At 40.6% G+C, this 16,997-nt stretch overlaps 1 protein-coding gene across 3 annotated transcripts in view; it reads left to right on the top strand.

Moving 5' to 3' along the window:
- LOC137347745 (syntaxin-binding protein 1) overlaps positions 1-14,115 on the top strand; it is a 106,315-nt gene extending 92,200 nt beyond the window's left edge. For 2 of the 3 annotated variants that reach the window (XM_068012647.1, XM_068012645.1), the window contains 5 exons: positions 2,369-2,470; positions 5,637-5,722; positions 11,109-11,263; positions 11,882-12,007; positions 12,847-12,928. In XM_068012647.1, the coding sequence (XP_067868748.1) occupies positions 2,369-2,470; positions 5,637-5,722; positions 11,109-11,263; positions 11,882-11,991 (453 nt within the window). In that variant the 3' untranslated portion in view covers positions 11,992-12,007; positions 12,847-12,928. Of the gene's footprint in view, positions 1-2,368; positions 2,471-5,636; positions 5,723-11,108; positions 11,264-11,881; positions 12,008-12,846 lie in introns of all 3 variants that reach the window. The other variant, XM_068012648.1, reaches the window with a different exon arrangement.
- Positions 14,116-16,997: the final 2,882 nt, after the last annotated feature.

The raw sequence follows: 16,997 nt of genomic DNA, 5'->3' as shown, positions 1-16,997 counted from the left end.
TGAAGCCTTTATGCCAGAGTATGCAGCCTTACTGAATGGAGGTAAGAGTATGAAGATGGTGAAATAAGTAGGATCGAAAGGGGGCAAAATGAATAGGAAAGCATATTTAAAAGTGTAGCAACAAAAATGATTTTCTAAGAGCATTAATGAAGAATATTCTAACGGGTGCATTTGGTTTTTGATTTTGATGTTCTGGTTGGTGAATGTTTAGTTGCTAAGTTAACAGATTCTGCACTTTTACCAGCCATTATCAACTCCAAGTGCTTGTACGTCTTGCAATAGCCAGGCAGCGAGTCAGTCTTGCTCCACTTTATCCCCACTCCACCTGCTCCCCGCCCCCACCCCCACCCCCTCAACCATGTACCTTAACTCCAATCTGAGCAGAGCAGGTATCAACAATGTGCCTTTTGAATTTTTGCATTCCCTAGCCAAGCATGCTCAGTGAGATCTCCAATTTGGTCCCAGTTCCTGTTAAGTTATAGACAGTTTTGTATTATCTATTCACCTATTTGAAGCTGTGTTGATAGTGTTTAAAGTCATTCAGTAAGGCCAAGTATATCTGGAAGAAAGATAAAATTTTCAATCTGTCAATCTGGACTGAATCTGAACCAAATCCCAGATGTGAATGAAAAGTCTTTTCAGATGTAACTGACTCAATCCTGGACTCAGCATTCATTTCAGTTGACGTTCTTTTTTTTTACAAATTATGCTTAGTGCTTTTAATTTGAGTACTTTTTAAAGAATTTTCCTTTTTCATAGCAAACAAAACTAATATAGAGAATAATTCATATAATTACAAAGCAATAACCTTAAATTGAGATATTCAAATAATTATATGAACTGTAAGAGTTGGGTTTGATTTGTTTACGTCTGCCACCAACACCACACACTTAGATTACATAATTATCACTACTTCGGGGAATTTTGTAAAAAAAAAACACTGCACTTTATTGGGGGCGAAAGGATGTGTGGTCAACTTTCAATTCGTTTTCACACAGACAGGATAATATCATCTGCAGTGAATGAGTAATGATTATGAGACATTTTCAGTAGGTTTTTGAGGTTGCAGTTGATTACTGGGAAATAATCAGGCTGGCTTTTAAAGGTGGTGGCGGGGAGTGGTTGTTGCCAAACTGACAGCGTTCGCAGCCATTACCCCTCTGAACTTGACTGCAACTTCATGGGCATGCACAATGCGGAAACCCTGAAGATGCAGCCTGTCTTTCAGTGTTCCACCACATGCTGCACTGTGGGCACCTCAGGGACAACAATCATTAAAATTGGCGAGAACTTCCCCTTTCCCATTCCCACATCACTGTTAGAAACTCCATAAAAAATTACACGTTGTTCAATCAGGCATAACTGTGTTTTTGATGGTGATATGATTAATAAAATTTGATGAGCAACAGAACTAGCCCTGAAAAAAAAACTATGTTTGTAGATTGCTGTTAACTGATCAGTAGATTTTTTTCAGCTAAAATTTTTAAATAATTTTTTAAAAACATTTTTTTCAGAACATTTTAACTGCTACCTTCACTCCATGTGTATGTCCCAATCTTTGATTTGTTCTATGTAAACATTTTTAAAAGTGATTTTATTTTACTGCTTTTTGTTTCCTTTTTGTGTGTTTATGAAAATCCTTTAATGTGATTGGCTGCTTGGACAGCACTTCAGCTCCACACTGGGAATGCCCAGTAAGAACGCTGCAATCAGTTGCTGCATGGAGCTACAGGTGAAATTCTCGCCACAGAGATCGCTAGATCTCTCAGTGAGGCTTACTTCAGGGTCAGTGGCGAGTGCCCGAAATTCACTCAACGTAGATTATAATTTCAACATTGCATCTTAAGAAGTTGACACACTTTGCAGCTTAAGACATGTACCAGAAATCTTCAGAAAGCATGAAACTTTTCACGCTAGTGCAGCACGAAAGAATTTTAAAAAAATATTGTCAAATAAATTAAAAATAAAAGGGGCTGCACAGTGGCGCAGTGGTTAGCACCACAGCCTCACAGCTCCAGCGACCCGCGTTCAGTTCTGGGTACTGCCTGTGCGGAGTTTGCAAGTTCTCCCTGTGAATGCGTGGGATTCTGCCGGGTGCTCCGGTTTCCTCCCACAGCCAAAAGACTTGCAGGTTGATAGGTAAATTGGCCATTGTAAAATTGCCCCTAGTGTAGGTCTGTGGTAGGAGAATGTTGGGGATGTGGTAGGGAATATGGGATTAATGTAACATTAGTATAAATCGGTAGTTGTTGGTCGGCACAGACTCAGTGGGCCGAAGGGCCTGTTTCAGTGCTGTATCTCTCTATGACTCTAAATGTACACCTTTTAAATGGTGGCAAAGAATTCACTTTCTATTCTTGGTGTTCAGTCAACCTTGCGTCGTAGGAACAAGCCAGAACGTAAAGAGCGTATCAGCGAACAGACCTATCAGCTCTCCCGATGGACGCCACTCATCAAGGACATGATGGAGGTTGGTGGCCTTTTGTTGACTCAGTAAATGGACAAGTCATAATTCTATTTGTTAAATAATTTAATGGCCCGGAACACCACCCAACTAAATTTGCCTTGGTAATCAAAGTTCAATTTTGATTGAAGGGCCAAATACTTTAGTTTCAGATGAGACAATTATTCCATATCTGTAAGTTTGGGCTCTGTGTACAGCTTTCTTACATTCTCAGCCTCAACCTCTAATCCAAATAAGCCAATACTGTCTAATTGACAGAATGCCACAGCCTGCCGGATTGAACATTGAGTTCAATAATTTCAGAGCATGATGGGCCCCCACTTATATTTTTTGTTATTTTTTCTTTTTTATTATTTATTATTTTTTACTTGTTTATTTTATTTTAGATTGTTTCATCATTTTTTTTACCATGTGCCAACCCACTTTTTCTCATGTTTCTGCTTTGGGCCAGGACTGTTCATTTTTCTGTCAGTTAACACCCTCCCTGTACTAACACTTTGTCTTTCACCACACCATTAACATACCGTTTGCCTTTGTTCCATGACCTTCTCGTCAGTTATTCCCCGTGACCCTTTGTCCTATCAACACCTTGCCCTTTGTTATCTCTTGCCCCACCCCCACTTTATTTGCTTAAAACCTATTACATTTCTAACATTTGCCAGTTCTGATGAAGGGTCACTGATCTGAAACGTTAACTCTGCTTCTCTCTCCACAGATGCTGCCAGACCTGCTGAGTATTTCCAGCATTTCTTGTTTTTATTTCAGATTTCCAGCATCTGCAGTATTTAGCTTTTATTTTACTGTCTAAATAATCTAATGGTGAGGGGAAGCTCAAACATTTACTAATCTGTATATGGATTCACAGTGCATGAAAATTTTCCCATCCATCTCACTACCTATGACTTAAGGCAAGTCTTTAAAATGATTGAAGAGGAGTGACACACATCGTAATGTTATTCTCAAACTGGATGACATTCTGAGATTCAGCATCATATTCTCATTGCACTCTGAGATGTTTGGAAATGATATACTGTTGACATTTCTACGGACAATGACATTCTGGTAGTATGATGGTATATTATCATAGATCAAAGGCCTGTCGGAACTCAATTGACTTAATGTAAATTTTAAAAAAAATTCCAAATGCTGAAAATCCAAATCAAAAACCGAACAGTCTGGAAATACACAGCAAGTCAGCAAGTGTCTGTCACGAGAGCAGACAGACAGCCAGCATTTCAGACTGACCCACTTTTTCAGAACTGAAAATGACAAAGATACACAAGCATATTAACAGAATCAGAGAAAGGGGCAAGGGAACAAAAACAGAGAGGCAGGATTGTTGGATGATGTCATCTCAATCAAGTCATGGAAAGTATAAAATAAATCAGTGGTGGGAAACATAACAAAAATCGAAGAAAATGAAGAGATCCAGGGATTAGGTTTGCAATGAAAGTTACAGTAAATCCAGCAACTCTAATAGAGACCCAGCAGATCAATGGGAAGGGTACAGTGCCACTGCCAGCACTGCATCCTGATGAAGTCTGCCAACCAAAATGTAAACTTGTTTCCCCTTCCCTCCCAAACACCAACAGTCCTAGAAAACAGGCAGTAACTTCAACTGTAACAAAAGTGGAAAATATAGTTAAAATCTGAAGTTACTGAAGACAGTGTTCAGACAGGGGAGCTGCAGAATGCCCGAGAGGAAAGATGAGATATTGTTCCTTTAGTTTGGGTTGAGCTTCATTATAACCATGTAAAAGGCCAAAGAGAAAATGGAGAAGTGAGAGGAAGAATGGGAGACAGAGGGAAAGTGATAGGCCACATGGAACTCCAGATAGTTAACATTTAGATCAACTCTTCTGACTTTTAATTTAATGCAATCTTGCATGACTATCTAACATCCTATTGAATACGAATAGAAAGAGAAGTTTATGAAGTGAAATACCAAACAAAAGCTGATGTTATAAAGGTTCAATTCCTTTTGAATGAAAGTACAGTGGATTGTGATTAAGAAACTCATGAAATGGGAAGTTAATGAAATGTAGGTCAAGATGGCTTGAAGAACAAATGGGATGCGCATCACGAGAGCTGATTGCTATTTGAAAAATCCCGTTCTGACTCTTCTTGCAGCACAAATTCCACAAGCCAGAACTGTATTTTAGAATGAAATAGTGTGTTGTCAATTTTTGTATCATGTGACAAATGTATGCAAAATCAATTGCAATGCAATAGATGCATTACTGGGTTGAAAGCTGCTGCACCTGTATTGCTTAGACAACATCGGGACAAACTCACACAGCATGAAGCAAATTATTTTTCCCCATTAAGATCATTGCTGTATGCACTCAGCTTACTCACTAGGCCTATACCAATTAAATTAATAGCACAAGCATTTAATGCTTTCTTCCTGCCCCCGCAACTTCTCTTTGTCTCACCTGTCTCACCCTTCCCTCTGTTAAATAACTCTTTTCATCTGGACTACTGTAGGACCAGAGTTTTAATAAAACTTAAAACCAACAGCTCTGCGAATGCCAGAATGCCCTGCCATTGAGCAGCCATACTTCATTCCTTAGCCTAGACAGTGAGTGTTGGCAGTTTGTGGTACCATGGAGGGCAACGTAGCCAAGCCTGATGCTGTCCTCACACATCATGCGCATTTTCAAATTTGAGTCATTGGCTAGCCATGGTCTCCCCAGGCCCAGGGCTCAAAAACGAGTTGTATTATCCTTTTTACTGGCCTTGCTGAGATCAATGAATTCAGCACAAACTGGGAATCAACCCTGGAGTGTTCTGGACTGTAAGGCTTAATCCTGCACTAGACATTGTCGTTACCTACAAGACAGTCAGGAGAGGTGTGGCAGAATGATTTCAGTAATAGGCAGTACTGGGTCTTGTCATAAAGGTTCTTGGTGATTGAGAGGCAGGTAATGTATTTTGGTTTTATTAATGAGTTACAAGCTATTGCATGTTTTAGTAGTAATGTAGAATTATTCTGGGGCTTCACCCTGTGCATAACAAACTGCAATTGAGTAATTAGGTGCAAAATTTGAACAAAACAGCACTATGAGGAATAGTATTGATTCTTCTGAGTAATTATGCACCAAAGCAGAAAGATGACATGTGACTTCCATTGTTCAGTGATTCATATTTACCCAGAATATTTCTTCTACAGGATGCCATTGATGACAAGTTGGATACTAAACATTATCCATACATATCTGCCCGTTCTACTGCCTCTTTCAGTGCCACTGCAGTCAGGTATTGCATCTGTACACAGTCTGAATTAGGTGCTTGTTACATTTATTGCTGATCTGCGTTAGTGATCACTCTAATGCTGACGCTGACAGCCTATAAAGACCTAAGTGGAAGTTTAGGGGCTTAAACTGGTTTACAGGAAATTTGATTGAAAATGCACTACTCTCTCATAATTACAGGTGGTATTCACTGATGATTTAGCAATTAATGCTATCAGATTTGTTTTATTGCATTCCAAACTGTTTTGTGACAGTCCAATTTCTAACACAACAGTAAAACACAATTCAAAGTTTGCAGGGATTATTTTGGACAAAGGGTGAAAACAGGTGCTAAATGGGTGGTGATCTAATAAAACACGTCTGTTTGAAAGTCTAGTTTCAGTAAGTAATTTTGGTCTTAATTGCTGATTACCATAATTTGAATTTGCCTGGAGGTGCTAAACCAGAAACCTGCAGGTTAAGCACTCAAGCCCTAATTAGAAGCAATTTTTGTGGAGTAGTACGTGTGGGCTTCATGCACCCACTTCCTCTGAAGGTGTGGAATGTGCTGGTTGACACAGCAGCAGGTTTCAGGATGGCTCAGGGACTGAGAGAGAGGGTGTACACGTTCTTGAATGTGGCACTAGAGGTCCTGGTTGGGGACATCCAGAGGAGGAAGAATGTTCTGCACCTGTAGTGGGGGGGGGGGGGGAAGAAGCCCCCCATCCCTCTCTTCTGTGGCAGCTGCTCTGCCTGGCCTCATGTCCTCCTCCCATTCCTCCTGCAGAGCAAGGGGAACCCTAGCAAGATGCCCATGACCAAGAGCTCCCTTTCTCCTGGTGACTCTTATAAGGCAATAAGATAGAATGGCACAGCACTTATTTTTTTTTAGGTGAAGTCATCGATGAATATCTGGAATAAATGTTGACAGTGTGTCAGTGAAGTCTTGACAAAGTGTCCCAAAAAGTGTCCTGATGTGTTTCAAAAGTCCTGTTCAAAACGCCAGCAGCAAGTGAACAGTAAAAGGTGGTGTACCTTTAAGTAGCACTTGAAATCCTCAGCAACGACTTGTTTACTCCCAATCAGCTGGTCGTGGGTGTTAGGTCAAGCACTATCCACCAAAATGCTGTGTGCAGCGTCGTTAAGGAGTGCTACCAGGCAAATTCAGTCCCTTACCAATACTGCAGGTGGGTGTCAATAGCTCATACTTCAAACCCTTTACCAGGATAGCGTCTTACACTGAACATGGGCTAAACTGGTGTTTTGACACAAGACCTTATCTTGCCCACCTCAGGGGCACTTTAATGCCTAAAGAGCTGGCAAAATTTGCCCCTGCATTATTGTCAGCAGTAACCTTTTGTGCTATTCGGAGCTGGGACTTTGTTCTGGTATCATTCATATATTCTACATTAATCCTTCCAAATGACTGGGAAAAGAGGAGAGAAGAAAAAAATTATCTCTGCACAGTGGGGAAATGTGAATAGATGGGAACATCTAAAGAGATTGTTACGACCAGGTGAGAAAGGTATCTAGGGATATTTTACTGTATTCACCTGGTCTTATTGTAACAGGGTTTGATTTTTAAACACACTGTGTTTTGAGCTCCCCCTTGGTGAATCCTTCTTCACCACTTTCCAGATTTAAGGCAAAGAAATGAGCACACCAGGTTTTCTTAGGTTTAAAGAAGAAAAGTGAAATGTTTTAAAACATAAACTCTAATTTGGTTAGTGCCTATGATATATGCTGCATACCATACTAGCATGCACATGTGATACACACATACAAATAGGGACAGAAGAGAGCAGAAGAAAAATGAAATGGAGAGGTTTGAAGCAATCTGTGAAGAGGGTTTTTTTTTAACTGTGCTTCAAGCTCACTCTAGAGTCCTTGATTGTAGGTAGTCTTTTACTTTTCATTGGGGCCCAGTATTCTTCTTAAACCTTGTTCACTGTAGGAGACTTTTCTCTCTTGGGGTTCATATGTCTTCAATGGTTTCTGAAGCAGGTGAGAGCAAGATGAGAGCAGACAGGAGAGAGGTCTTTTCAGTCTAGGAGCCAAGAGCTTTCTGAGTTCAAAATTCTGTGGCCGGTTCAAATTCAGAAAACCAACAGCCAGCCAGTCATGTGACTAAACTGGTCTGACCACTTCTTCTGTGTATTGGGGAAGCAAGGACAGGGTCCCTTGTTCCAACACTGTCTACTAGCATGCAAAGGTCTTTCCAGTCAGGGGCTTGGCAATTCCTTGTGACAGGCCCTCTTTTCCTCCCAGCCACAATTTTAAGTTTTAATGTTCATGTGGTGAAATAATGTGTGCCTCAGTCTTGGCAGATGAGGAGCTTGCCTGACAAGATCTAAGAATTAAGAACCTTCAAAATAAAATGTTTTATTCCAAAAGGAAAGGACTTGCATTTATATAGTGAGTTTCACAATGTCTGGACATCCTAACACACTTAACAGTGAGATATTTTTGAATTGTAGCTATGCAGAAAATGTGGCAGCCAATTTGGGCAGTACCGGGCCCCAATTAATAGCAATGAAATAATGATCAGTGAATCTGTTTAGTGATGTTGGTTGAGGGATACATGCTGGCCAAGATCCTCAATGATGGCGGAGTCCAGCACATCAGTGCGAAAGATAAGGCTGAAGCATTTGCAACAATCTTCAGCCAGAAGTGCCGACTTGATGATCCATCTCGGCCTCCTCCTGAAGTCCTCAGCATCACATATGCCAGTCTTCAGCCAATTCAATTCACTTCGCGTGATATCAAGAAAATACTGAAGGCACTGGATACTGCAATGGCTACGCCCTGACGACATTCCAGCAATAGTATTGAAGATCTGTGCTCCAGAACTTGCCGTGTCCCTAGGCAAACTGTTCCAGTACAGCTTCAACACTGGAATCTACCTGGCAATGTGGAAAATTGCCCAGGGAAAAAGCAGGACAAATCTAACCCAGCCAATTACTGCCCCATCAGTCTACTCTCAATCATCAGTAAAGTGATGGAAGGTGTCCTTGACAGTTCTATCAAGCGGCACATGCTTAGCAATAACCTGCTCACTGACACTCAGAGCTGATCTCGAGGTGAGGTGAGAGTGACTGCCCTTGATATCAAGGCAGCATTTGACCGAGTATGGTTTCAAGGAGCCCTAGCAAAACTGGAGTCAATGGGAATCGGGGAAAATTCTCCGCTGGTTGGAGTCATACCTAGTGCAAAGGAAGATGGTTGTGGTTGTTGGAGGTCAATCATCTCAGCTCCAGGACATCACTGCAGGAGTTCCTCAGGGTAGTGTCCTAGGCTCAACCATCTTCAGCTGCTTCATCAATGATCTTCCTTCAATCGTTAGGTCAGAAATGGGGATGTTTGCTGATGATTGCACAATGTTCAGCACCATTCGCAACTCCTCAGATAGTGAAGCAATCTGTGTAGAAATGCAGCAAGACCTGGACAACATCCAGGCATGGACTGAAAAGTGGCAAGTAACATTCGCGCTACCCAAGTGCCAGGCAACTACCATCTGCAACAAGGGAGAATCTAACCATCTCCCCTTGACATTCAATGGCATTACCGTCACTGAATCCTCCACTATCAACATCCTGGGGGGTTACCATTGACCATAAACCGAACTGGAGTAGCCATATAAATACCGTGACTACAAGAGCAGGTCAGAGGTTAGGAATCCTGCGGCGAGTAACTCACCTCCCGACTCCCCAAAACCTGTCCACAAGGTACGTCAGGAGTGATGGAATACTCTCCACTTGCCTGGATGGGTGCAGCTCCAGCAGCACTCAAGAAGCTTGACACCATCGAGGACAAAGCAGCCCATTTGATTGGAACCCCATCCACAAACATTCACTCCCTCCACCACTGACGGACAGTGGCTATGGTGTGCACCATCGACAAGATGCACTGCAGCAACACACCAAGCCTACTCAGGCAGCACCTTCCAAACCCACGACCTCTGCCACCTAGAAGGGCAAGGGCAGCAGATGCATGGGAACACCGCCACCTGCAAGTTCCCCTCCAAGCCACACACCATCCTGACTTGGAACTATATTGCCTTTCCTTCACTGTCGCTGGATCAAAATCCTGGAACTCCCTTCCTCAAAGCACTGTGGGTATACCTACCCCACATGGACTACAGCAGTTCAAGAAAGCAGCTCACCACCACCTTCTCATGGGCAATTAGGGATGGGCAATAAATGCTGGCCTGGCCAGCGATGTCCACATCCCATGAAATGAATAATTAAAAAAGACCCTCGGAGAATTCTTCTTTTAGTCTTTGAATAATGTTGTGAGATCTTTTAAGAGGGCAGACAGCCTTGGTTTTAACATCTCATCCGAAAGACAGCAAATCCAATAGTGTGACACTCCCTCAGTACTGCACAGAAGTATCAGCTTGGAGTACATGCTTGAGTCTCAGGAGTGGGACTTAAATCTACAATCTTGTGACTCAGAGGCAACAGTGGTACCACTGAGCCGAGGCTGACACCTTAATTCTTGCTTTAAAGTAGCTGATATTTATTTAATTTTGCCTGAATATGCCTAGTGGCAGTATGAAAATCTGCTTACCTGAAGAAAATCTAACATTTGACAGTCTTGCCTGTGGTCTTCAGTAAGTTGTCGAGCTTGCAAGCAACCTGGCAAAAGGTCAATTTTCTGGCATGTAACTCGATGCCTGGCTACTTCACCTAAATGTTACTTGTCAATACTTTGGCAAAAAAAGTCGAGGTCCTTTTTGAGTTGGGTGATTGAGCAGTTGGCCCACCAAATGCCAACCCCACTCTCCATATGGGACTTGATTTAGGGAGAGTAAGAGACTGTATCAGGTGTTCCAGCAACTGGCATGAGTAACCTACAGATTGGTGCCTGCATTGGCACAAAATTAGCATTAACTTAGATTTCCCCCCCCCCCCCCTTTCCATAGTGGACAATTGACCTAAAAGACCCGCCCCCAAGTTCCAGCTCCCTGCAGTCCTTACAATAGGCAATAATGATTACTGTAGCTGAACTGAAAAGGCACAAAAGAAAGCAAGTGGGAAGCAAAACAAAACTGAAGCACAGAAAGGGAAAAGGAAATGGAGGAGATAGGTGAGGAGAGAAGGAGGAGGAGTGAAGAGAACAAGACAAATAAAGGATCAAAGAACAAAAGATGGGAGAATATATTGTACAAAATTTGTGATTTTTATCTTTGGATACATTTTCTGGGAGAATCATCCTTGTATCTGCAATATTGAAACCAAGAGCGATTCACTGGAAAAATGGACACTTTCACATGGTCATTTTAGGGGTATGGTGTTGGAATAGTTTTGCAATATCAGCCTTCAGAGGTGGACTCTTGTCAAAACATTGTGATTGTTGATTGTAGAGAATTATTTTGATCGTTAGTATTACTGTGAATGTTTTTTGTGTAGTGCCCGATATGGCCACTGGCATAAGAATAAAACCCCAGGAGAGTACAGAACAGGGCCACGCCTCATCATCTTCATCATTGGAGGTGCCTCATGCTCTGAGATGCGCTGTGCTTATGAGGTCACACAAGCCAATGGCAAGTGGGAGGTGCTAATAGGTAAGTATTGCAAAGAGTCAGCCATCCCTTTATTAACTGTGGTAAGTCAGTTTAAATACATTTTCTTCAAATTATTGCTTCATGTAATCAAATTAAGTATTACAGTGTTTCATTTTGCTGTATAATGCGTGCTCAACTGTTAGCTGTATAAAGAAAATAGATGCTTAATGTTGTCTCTGTAAATGGTATTGTTTTGGTGTTTACATGTTTTGTTTTTCTCTTAGTTTATATGCTTATTATTATTGTTGTTGTTATGCTTTTACAGACCTGTTGTCCATTAACCACAATTGTTTTCTGCTCTCTCTAGCAGTGGTTGTTCTGTGGCTATGTGTAAGCTTGTTTGAGTCCTTCCTTTGCTTCTGGGTCATCTGCCTTGAGGCCTCGGCTCAACCTGTATGCCAAGGCTATGGCCTACTTCAGGCTTCAAGGCAGAGTTTATTTCAATTCCTCTTAGTCGCTTCAGCTTGGGGAGGAAACCCAGTGAGAACAGAAAGACACAAACCTTGTGTAAATTTGCATGTATATTTATCCCACACCTGTCTTCTCTTTGCAGGAAAGTTAATATGGGCATAAATTGGCATGTTGTAAGGGTGTTAGCTGGCCTTTGTTCTCTCACAGGTTCTACCCACATTATAACTCCTACAAAATTTCTCATGGACCTGAGACACCCGGACTTCAGGGAGTCCTCTAGGGTTACATTTGAGGATCAAGCTCCCAAAGCGGAGTGAAAAAGGCAAATAAAAAGTAAAACGTCAAAAAAGAAACTCTTCTCTTTCGAAGGGTTTTCTTTGTTTACCAAAACTTTTCTTTCACAACTGCATTCTTCTAAATATCTTCTAGAGTAATGAACTGTTTATACAACTTGTAACTAAAAGATCTTAAGTATGAAAAAAACAATTATTATTTAATAAATGTTATACATTTTGCAGTTCTGACTTTTCCACTTAACCCTTTGATTACTTTTAAGATCTTTCATGCATTTTTCTTGCACACAAAATATAAATTGCCATCCTGTTTGGTTCGAATTTTAAGAGGAATATTAAATGGTAAAAAATAAATAAACCTACACGGTGAAAAAAATGACCTGTTCTCAAAATAAATTTTAAAATACATATTACTGCAGAGAAATGCTACTGTAAAGGGTTAATGCAAATTGTTTGTTTAAGAAGATATTCCTTACAATAAAAAAAATTGTGAAAATATTTATTCATGTTCCATTTAATCTTCAGTTAATGTTCTCTTTCTAATAAAATAAATTCTTTGTGAATTCTAGTAATGATTTGCACTGTTATTAAATGTGCAGTATTTCTTTGCCTCAAATTTTGCATTAATGTCATGATCAGCAGTGGTTACCATACCATTGATTTTATAACCAGAGAGATATCGATGCGGTAAAGACATTCAAAGGCTATACAAATAAAAAGTTAATTCTTATAGGTAAAATGGACCACTGAATTTAAATACACCAGGAAAAGAGGTGCTGCATTTTTAAAACATTATTTTAAAAAGTTACATTAATTCAGTTCATGAATATAGTTTTCATTTTCCACCGATCTGAAATGTATTATGTCCCACAACTGCAGGATCGACACATATTCTCACTCCCCAGAAGTTACTTAACTCCTTAAAGAAAATGAATAAGCCAGATGAAGAAGCTAGCAGTTAAGAGTGAAGCCATACATCAAGACGTTCACACACTCTTATTCAGAAATGTTTCCTTCCCGAGGAGAATATTATTATCTGTGAAGTTTTGGTGTTGCAACCTTTGTAATTCAACATGTATGCATTGAGCTAAAAAAAATAAGGCTAGTGAACTTAGCTAAACCTGTTTAACAATGGATGCAACGTTTTGAAACAAATAAAAAGCTACATAATACTGTAATTACCAAATCTTATAAGGATGCTCAGAGTACTGCTAGGACATGTGTAAATGGTAGAGTTACGTTTGTTTATTTAGTGTATATTTTCTAGTGGAGGAACAAGTTGCATGAGCTTGATTTTCAATTAATAAACGGTAATTCCAACATAAGCTGAGTTAGAATTGGTAAGACTATCAATGAGAAACATTTCATTGATAGTCTTCAACCAAACAACATGAGATTAATTGTTTAACATCCAATGCAAGGCTACCTATGGAGACTGCTACATCCCAAAGGTAGAACAGAATTCATCCCAAGGCTTATTAAAATTATGTATGGCAAAGTGGTGTGAGATCAATGAGAAACTTTTCTGTTGAATCAAAATTCTTGAACACATTCCTTCACTAATTTTCAAACTGAAGTATTCCTCATCTTTAATGTGTAGTGTCAAAGTCATGCTTGCAACAAGGGCCAATGGTATTTCAGTATTGTATTTAGTAAAATGCCGTTACATTGGTTAGTATCGAGGTAAACATTATGCACTGAGATGTGTAGTTTGTATGCCATTTGTTACTGTATAGTCCACTGGTGAAAATGTGAAGTAACCTCCTTTAATTTATGAGCGTCTATGCCCTGCATCTGTGTTGTTGTGTTACGCTTGTTCGTGGTTACTGAGGAAATTTTTCTTCTGGGCATTGCTACATCTTCCATTTGTTGAAAGGCATATATCTATCAGTCTCTGCTTGTTCAGTTACCAGAGCAAAGGCTGTGTGATGCACTGACTGCTTTGTGATGCAAAAAGCTTATTTTGCCGTTGTATACGATCACTGTGTCAAGTCATATTTATATTGAAGTTATTTATCTGATAATTTAGTCTGTCTTGATCCCATGTCCCTTTAAAATAAATCAGATTCTGCATTCAAAGTGTTCAAGCACAAACTGTACTTCATAGTACTGATACTGAAATGGACAAATAAATTGAATCTGATGAGATTGCTTGTAGAATTGGTCACTGTAATATTTCTCTTGTTTCATTGAATGGCACAAACACTCTGAGCAGCCTCCTGGAATAAAAATAACTCTGGGTGACCTCTTGGTTATAGTGCTAGATCTTCGAAAGACCCAGCAAAGGTACCAGTCTTCAATCCCTGCTTTCACAATTACGCTTCTACCAAAGGATGTTTCTCAGTATTACGAGGACCAACCTCAGATACTTGATCATTACAAGACCAGTGGGTGCTTCAAAGGATAATTAACTGCACCATCTGGCAGACTGACCAAAGACTAGCGCTGATGTAGTTTGTGGTTTAGACTGTTAATCATTCCTAGTTGAGTATAGTATATGGCAGTGCAAGATGAAATGACTTTGCTTCATTCTGTCCACTCTCAAAATTGACTCAACTAATAGTTAAAATATGTTCTGATGCTACCAAATTTGATATTAACAAATTTGATTGAATTTTCTGAGGAGGTGACTAGGTGTGTAGATGAGGGTAGGGTAGTTGATGTAGTCTACATGGACTTCAGTAACACTTTTGATAAGGTCCTGCGTGGGAGATTGGTCAAGAAGGTAAGAGCCCATGGGATCCAGGGTAATTTGACAAATTGGATCCAAAATTGGCTTAGTGGCAGGAGGCAGAGGGTGATAGCCGAGGGGTGTTTTTGCAATTGGAAGCCTGTGACCAGTGGTGTACCGCAGGGATTGGTGCTGGGACCCTTGCTGTTTGTAGTCTACATTAATGATTTAGACGTGAATATAGGCGGTATGATCAGTAAGTTCGCAGATGACACGAAAATTGGTGGTGTCGTAAATAGTGAGGAGGAAAGCCTTAGATTACAGGATGATATAGATGGGCTGGTAAGATGGGCAGAGCAGTAGCAAATGAAATTTAATCCTGAGAAGTGTGAGGTGATGCATTTTGGGAGGACAAACAAGTCAAGGGAATATACAATGGATTGTAGGACCCTAGGAAGTACAGAGGGTCAGAGGAACCTTGGTGTACTTGTCCATAGATCACTGAAGGCAGCAGCACAGGTAGATAAGGTGGTTAGGGAGGCATATGGGATACATGCCTTTATTAGCCGAGGCATAGAATATAAGAGCAGGGAGGTTATGATGGAGCTGTATGAAACGCAATTAAGGCCACAGCTGGAGGACTGTGTACAGTTCTGGTCACCACACTATAGGAAGGATGTGATTGCACTTGAGAAGGTGCAGAGGAGATTCACCAGTATCTTGCCTGGGCTGGAGCATTTCAGCTATGAAGAGAGACTGGATAGGTTAGGGTTGTTTTCCTTGGAGCAAAGAAGGTTGAGGGGGGGACCCGATTCTGGTATACAAAATTATGAGGGGCTTAGATAGGGTAGATAGGAAGAAACGTTTTCGCTTAGCGGAGGGGTCAATAATATGGGGGGCATAGATTTAAGGTAAGGGACAGGGGGATTTGAGGAAAATTTTTTTCACCCAGAGGGTGGTTGGAATCTGGAACACACTGCCTGAAGTGGATGTAGAGGCAGGAACCCTCACAACATTTATGAAGTATTTAGATGAGCACTTGAAAGCGCCATAGCATACAAGGCTACGGGCCAAGTGCTAGAAAATGGGATTAGAATAGATAAGTGCTTGATGGACGGCATGGACATGATGGGCCGAAGGGCCTGTTTCTGTGCTGTATAACTCTATGATTCTATGACTAAACTTGTTGTTCAGCTCACGAAGTTCATGATAACAAAAAATAACTATTTGATGTTTCAGACTGATTTGCATGCCCTGCTCACTGTTGGGATTACAATCGGTGACTGGAATTTATATGGTTTTACAGAACATTATTGTAGAATATTAGAATGGTTATAGTACCAAAGGAGGCCATTCAGCACATTGAGTCCACGCCAGCTCTCTGCAAGAGCAATCCAGCTAGTCCCAATCACCCACCCTTTCCCTGTGGACCTGCAAATTTCTTCCCTTCAAGTGCATTCTAATTCCCTTTTAAAAGCCATGATGAATCTACCTCCACCAGCCTTTCAGGCAGTGCATTGTCAATCATAACCAGGGATAGGCACCAACATAGAGTTATACAGCACAGAAACAGGCCTTTCGGCCCATCGTGTCTGTGCCGCCCATCAAGCACCTATCTATTCTAATCCCATTTCCCAGCACTTGGCCCGTAGCCTTATATGCTATGGCATTTCAAGTGCTCATCTAAATACTTCTTAAATGTTTTGAGGGTTCCTGCCTTTACCACGCCTTCAGGCAGTGTGTTCCAGATTACAGCCATCCTCTGGGTGAAATAATTTTTCCTCAAATCCCCTCTAAACATGTTGCAGCACGGACATTTGACAAAATTATTGACTCAGCCACGGATGTGGGGGCAATTAATCTGTAAATGAAGTGTATAGCCAACCTAAAGCCAATTGATATCCATGCTGAATCGCAACAGGGAAAAAATGGTCAACCACCAACCTAACTTGTTGATGATGTGAAAGTGGGAATATCAAGACTTTCACTTATTCACAGGTCATGTAAAATAATCTAAGAATTTAACTACTGATTGCAAAACCTTCAGCAACACAATGCACCTACTTAATTTAGAGTAAAAAGGCTTTAATGATTTATATTGCAATATTATGCACAAATTATTCACTACTCAACTCCAAGAAAATGTCCTGTCAGCCACATTAAAGACATTAGAGAATGTATTCTTGCTTTGTGTCGCTTAAGTGAGATTAAATTTTTTGATCAAGATCTTTTTAAATACAGATGTCCTAAACATTGCAGGCTTGGAAAATGTATTTTGCTGCAACACTTTAGCCTCAGTAGTGACTAAAAAATGTGACTACATTTCCACAGTCCCGACAATTTAAGCAAAACAATTCTT

The sequence above is a fragment of the Heterodontus francisci genome, chromosome 32 (genome assembly GCF_036365525.1).
Source record: "Heterodontus francisci isolate sHetFra1 chromosome 32, sHetFra1.hap1, whole genome shotgun sequence".
In the NCBI taxonomy this organism is placed as follows: Eukaryota; Metazoa; Chordata; class Chondrichthyes; order Heterodontiformes; family Heterodontidae; genus Heterodontus; species Heterodontus francisci.
The sequence above is the reverse complement of the archived record's forward strand: the minus strand, read 5'-3'. Positions and strand labels throughout refer to the sequence as shown.